General features: G+C 37.9%; 1 protein-coding gene across 1 annotated transcript; it reads left to right on the top strand.

The window, feature by feature from the left end:
• The first annotated feature begins 104 nt into the window (after nucleotides 1-104).
• Rpn9 (regulatory particle non-ATPase 9) lies at nucleotides 105-2,332 on the top strand. Its single transcript, XM_076386414.1, has 5 exons — nucleotides 105-230; nucleotides 314-427; nucleotides 793-1,119; nucleotides 1,230-1,562; nucleotides 1,642-2,332. Exons 1-5 carry the CDS (start codon nucleotides 127-129, stop codon nucleotides 1,907-1,909), a joined length of 1,146 nt encoding a protein of 381 aa, XP_076242529.1. The 5' UTR covers nucleotides 105-126; the 3' UTR covers nucleotides 1,910-2,332.
• Nucleotides 2,333-6,068: the final 3,736 nt, after the last annotated feature.

Genomic DNA, 6,068 nt, shown 5'->3' with positions numbered 1-6,068 from the left:
CAAACACATAAAATGTAATTGACACGAATAAAGTGTCAGTGAAACATGTAGATTACTTTCAGAACTGACCCACCGTGACCATTTTAATTCATTATGCTGATTCGGCTTTAGTCATTGTTATTAAAAATGGCGGCATGGGATGTGAATACATATTTAAGTCAAAATCAAAATGTTGCAGATAAAGAACTGGCTGCTGAATGGGCGCAACTTGAAGAATTATATAATAAAAGGTACTGTTAGTAAAATACTATAAATTATTGTTATATTTGAGAAGAAAAACACGATATGATTTTCCTCGTCCGGTGACTTGCAGGCTTTGGCATCAGTTGACATTGAAATTAGAAAAGTTTGTGAAGAATCCAGCTCTCCAAAAAGGAGAAAATTTGGTACAATTATATACTAACTTCTTATCCATTTTTGAAAACAAGTAAGTATATAAAATACTTCTTTTTACCTATTAGTTGTACCATAACCTCACTTTGCTGCTTTCGTTTGTAGGTTATAGCGAAAAATTAAAAATGTTCCTCAATAAATTTGTTGTACAATATTGTTCAAAATTGATTATATTATTTTGATATGAGACAGTACTGCATGTCCAACACAGTTTTTTCATGACTTTTAATTTTTTGCTGAGTCTTCATATGAGGGCATTATTAAATTTTGAATATCTTCATTTTAGTAAAATAGCATGAAATGTAAATTTGAGTATATTGTAAGCTAAGAATAGATAATACAGAGACAAATAACAAAATCTTAGAGAATATTATATAATCATATATTTTCTTTGTTTAGAATAAATCCTCTATCATTGGTGGAAATATTAGCGTATGTAATACAACAGTTTCAAAATAAACAAGAGGCAATCGCATTTTTAGAAAAAACAGAACCTAAGGTTAAAAGCAGCAATGAAGCTGTTGCCCTCTGTAAAGTCCTCATGGGACAGATTTTACTTGATAAGCTCAATGATCAAGAGAAAACGAAAAAAATTATAGAAGAAGTTGAAGTAATGCTAGATAATGCTGATGGTGTTACTACAGTTCATGGTAGATTTTATTTGTTGGCCAGTCGCCTTTACCGTCTGCAGGGAAAGCATGCTGAATATTATCGCACTGCCTTAAGGTATTTTTGATATTTCAAGAACTATAAAATATAAATTGTAGGGGTATGCGTATATCCGAACTAAATTTGTTTTCTAATGGATAATTTGTAAATTGAATTCCCTATTTCAGATATTTGGGTTGCATTGATTTGAATAGCTTAAGTAGACAAGAACAAGAACAACATGCTTTCTTCCTTGGTTTGGCTGCTCTTCTAGGTGAAGGGGTTTATAATTTAGGAGAATTGCTAGCTCATCCTGTTCTACAATCCTTGAAAAATACAACAAATGCTTGGTTGATTGACCTTCTACAAGCTTTCAATGCTGGTAATATTGCTGCATTAGAAGGACTGAAACCACAATGGAGCAAAGTTGCTGACCTAGCTGCACAAGAATTAAAATTAAGACAGAAAATTGCTATTTTGTGTCTTATGGAAATGACTTTCAAGCGGCAAGCTAATAATAGGTTTGTATTTTTTTTGTAAAAGTTAAGCTGATTATTACTACTGTGAGACCATTTATGTTAACGTTAAATATCTTTACAGGCAGCTAACATTTGCGGAAATCTCCCAAGAAACTCGTTTACCTCTTGGAGAAGTGGAATTATTGGTAATGAAAGCTTTAGCTCAAGGTTTGGTCCGTGGTGCTATTGATCAAGTAGCAGGAACAGTAAATATGACTTGGGTACAGCCTCGAGTACTGGATCGTACTCAAATAGCAGGAATGGTTCAGAGACTGGATGAATGGTGCAAAGATGTTAGCTCCATGGAACACTTACTAGAGTCTCGGGCATCCGAAATTCTTACTCTTTAATATTAACTTTAATATTCTATCACTGATTCATTTGTAAGTTGTACTTCTGTATTCTTATTAACTCATTGGCTTATCATTATTTTAAAAACGAAAGTGTAATAATAGCTTTTATCCACCAAGTAATTAACATACGTGTGTAACGTTTGCTAACAATGAAGTAAAACTATTTTCAACGTGATAAATCAGTGAGTTAATATACAAGAAAGTATCAACATTTCTCTGATGCAAAATTACGATACCATTCGCAGATAAATGTAAAAAGAAATACAAATTTGTTTCAACCTCGTCAACCTCCACGAATCAATTCAATATAGTTTTTAATGTTATTCATAGAATAATTATTTGAACATTGCTTTTGTGTTCACAAACTTTGTACTATGATCGAAAGATTAATAATAACAATGTATATTAATATTAATCACAGTTCTCTCTAGGATTACGAGTAATTGCCTCAAATATCCCTATGATTCAATTCCTAAAATTCACTGGATCCAATCAGCAAAAATCGAGCGAAAACAGACGAGCTCTCAAGGCCAAGATCATACAATAATGACAATAATTTTGTCATCAATTATATATTTGTAATTGTTAAAAATCTTCGAGCACTCTTCGCGCAAACGACACGCAGTCGAAAGTCATAAATCAAGTTACCCATTTACTTGTATTATACAAGTACCTTTAATTCAAAAAAATGGGCGCTATATTTTATTAGTAATTTTTTATGCGCAATTGATTAAAGTTAATTGGAGTTAGATTAGTTGCTTTTGGGTGCTAACTTTCTGAATCTTCTATGATTTATGACATGATTAAGTGACCAAAGGAACCATAAACATGCATTACCTTAACACCACGGGATGAAGGCAGCTCGACGAATTGCCCAGGCGGTGTCTGCTGGGCCTGAAAGGAAGCCAATAAAAAATGTTAGAAAATAATTTTTCAAATTACTAGATTATCGAATTTCAAATTCCAAACTTCAGGATTTGAACTTTAATGTCTCAATTTTAGTTAAAGTTTCAATAAAAAATAAAAAATACTTACATTATTCTTCACATTCCGGCGCCCGAACTCGCCTTCCTTGATATCAGTATATTTTAATTCCAACAAAGTGAATGATCTGAGACAGAAAAAAAGAAATTTTCAATAACTATGTTGTGTGAATAATATTTGTTAGTAAATTAAACTGTATTTTTCACAATCATTAACTTTGATACATATAAATGATACATGACAAAAAGTAACTGCGACAAATTGACAGTCACCTACCTATCGATATTTCTTTACTGCAGAGCCTTCTTTAACACAGAATAAACAGAAAAAATGCAAGAAACCGAAACACTGAAACTACGGGAATCAAAACTGAGTTGAACGATAAAGAATTAATTGTTTGTTCTCCGAAAAAGTAAATGAAAGTCCGAATATGATCTCGATGTCAGAATGAGCGCGAAAAAACTGTTAGAAGCGCGACTGCCCATGCGCACTAGCGATTACGTGATACGTAGCTGCGCAGGAATAGTCACGTGATCAACTACTTGCGCAGAAAACATCACGTGACTGCTGTACAAATATGTTTAAATTACTCAAATGAAATATGTACCATTTCTTTCGAAAAGACATTTCTAGTTGTAGTGGCCATTGAAAATATAAATTAGTTGTCAAAATCCAGTCCAATTCTATTACTTAAAAGTCAAATCCGGTAAAGAAACTAATTATTAATACATTTTGTTACTTAAAAATGTTTGAAACTAGTATTTCATTTACATGTACGTACGATTGTAATTAACAATGCATGTGAAATATCAATTTGTCGGAAGTGATTGTTCGTTTGCTTAATTTCGAAATTCCTACCACTCGAAAACTTCTCTCGTTGGTTCCCCATCTTCCCTAAGAAAGTATATATACCCCTGCAGGGGCCCGAGGCTCTCACTCACCGCGGGTCCTTCGGCGGCAGCGGACCCTACTGGGGATCTAGTAGAGGGACTAGGGGGGGGACACTGACCCACCCTGACCCACCCTGACCCACCCTGGCCTACTTTGGCCTACCCTGACGCACTCTGGCCTATCCTGACCCACTCTGACCTACCCTGGTCCACCCTGACCTATCCTGACCTACCCTGGCGCATTCTAGGCCCACCTTGGACCACCTTGGACCACCTTGGACCACCTTGGACCACCTTGGACCACCTTGGACCACCTTGGACCACCTTGGACCACCTTGGACCACCTTGGACCACCTTGGACCACCTTGGACCACCTTGGACCACCTTGGACCACCTTGGACTCTATATTCTGTGTCCACTCTACTCTACAAAATGGTACCTATCTTATTCTTCCAAACTACTCGTGACATTCACATTTTTTCAAACGTTCCACATTTCTGAAACATTTAATAATTTTAATTACCCCACCCGTAGCGTTATAATTTTACTTTACAATAGAATTAATAACGCAAGGTACGAGAACGGAAGTGGTAAGGGTGCTCGCGAGTCCTCCAAGGCACGTGGCAAAGATTTACCATTACAGTGAATTACAGCATCGACGATGTGCCTACATATATTCATATACTTCGTCAATGAACACACGATACGTAACACATATGTATGTATGTTGTGCCTGGTCGGTAACCATAGCGATACGAAAAAACATCGTTGTCTCATGTGTTTCCTTTCACGATCCATGTACATACCTACCCGTTTAACAAGGGTTCAAATCTTCGATATCGTTTCGCGTGTGAGGCTACACAGACCGCTGGTCATGCACAGGAACAATACGCGTCAGAAACCGTCTACACGCAAATCTATCCGTCAACACTGTGCCTCTGTCTGTATGTGTCTATTATGCACGTTAAAGCTACATAATCGCATGCATGAACAGGAAACCATGAATTGTACATACCAACGAAAAAGCTCTTACATCGAGGACTATACAGTACACAACATACAGGGAACATTCGTGATCATCCTTTGCATGCGCTGGTGGAATTACGTATAAATGCTTGTACATACCACAAACATATACTGTGTATAGACGATCCTCGAGACTCTCAATTACATGTGTGTCTATTCCTGCAAAGGCACGTGTGTATATAGTTGTCATTCCTAAATAACACACGCATAGCCATACATACTACATATAAGTATCATCCTGCCACGAGGAGGTCAGTATGTGTCAGGGCATCGCGGCGGAAACGGTCGGCGTCACCTGACGAGCACGAACATCGTTGACAGTCGACGATACTTTATAGAGTAACACTAGACGAAAACCTATATAAACATATATTCTTGGACGAAGCAATCGTAACAGTTCAAGAGAAAGTTTCTACTGTCTTTGAAACAAAAGAAAGTGATTTATCGGGACCGGAAGTTCTGTGCAGAATGCTGGCGAACCGAGAAGCTGAAGAAGACCTACAATATTTCATATAATCAACCACTGTCGTCCGTCTTCCCAGCCAAAATGTGATCCACGTCTTGTCAGTTCACTCCGTCGCGTTTATAAACGTATTTCGTAATGCATCGATGCGTATACATAATGCAACGCTGTACATCTTCTCCGACACGTGGCAACACACTTCGGATCTTTGCAACAGCGAGACTTCGGTGTAAATAGAAGTTGGAAATTAAGAAATCATAAACGCTGAGGAGTATAATTCTTTTACAACAATAAGCGCTGAATTATATACAAAAAATACATAGGTGTGAACGGGGACCGGAAGTGGGACCAGAGGCAGCAGCGTTCGAGGACCCTCAGTGCTCAGCGAGGGTGTAGGTGCCGAGTCGAGAAGTTTTCTGAATTTTGGCGGTCGAAAAGGACTTAGTTTCGTGCACCTGATTTATGGATTCGCATTAAATCCGATAGGAGAGGCTCGAACGGAATGTCAGCACGTTTCCTCGTCGGCCAAGGGCACACGAGTCTCCCCAGGTCGAGGAAGGTGATAACTATAGATCAGCCGGCCAGTATTCCATTCATAATTGAGAAAGAGTCCAACCGAGCCGAGGCCAAAGCCTGAAACCGTGATCGATCCTCGTTTACTCAGCGACGACCGATCAGATGTGATGACCGTGTCTCTTTAGCCGTACGCACCTCGATCGAACGAGTATCTACACTTTTCTAACGATCCTTCTCCCTTGTGGCAGCGGTCGATCGATTAATGGAAACAAACGCC

The sequence above is a fragment of the Calliopsis andreniformis genome, chromosome 1, assembly GCF_051401765.1.
Source record: "Calliopsis andreniformis isolate RMS-2024a chromosome 1, iyCalAndr_principal, whole genome shotgun sequence".
Classification (NCBI taxonomy): domain Eukaryota; kingdom Metazoa; phylum Arthropoda; class Insecta; order Hymenoptera; family Andrenidae; genus Calliopsis; species Calliopsis andreniformis.
The sequence above is the reverse complement of the archived record's forward strand: the minus strand, read 5'-3'. Positions and strand labels throughout refer to the sequence as shown.

Excerpts from the sequence above, each read along its gene's own strand:
- Rpn9 (XM_076386414.1), top strand. The coding sequence starts at position 127 with ATGGCGGCATGGGATGTGAATACATATTTAAGTCAAAATCAAAATGTT. Across the intron at positions 428-792 it reads TTATCCATTTTTGAAAACAA|AATAAATCCTCTATCATTGG; the intron begins GTAAGTATATAA and ends TTCTTTGTTTAG. Across the intron at positions 1,120-1,229 it reads TATTATCGCACTGCCTTAAG|ATATTTGGGTTGCATTGATT; the intron begins GTATTTTTGATA and ends TCCCTATTTCAG.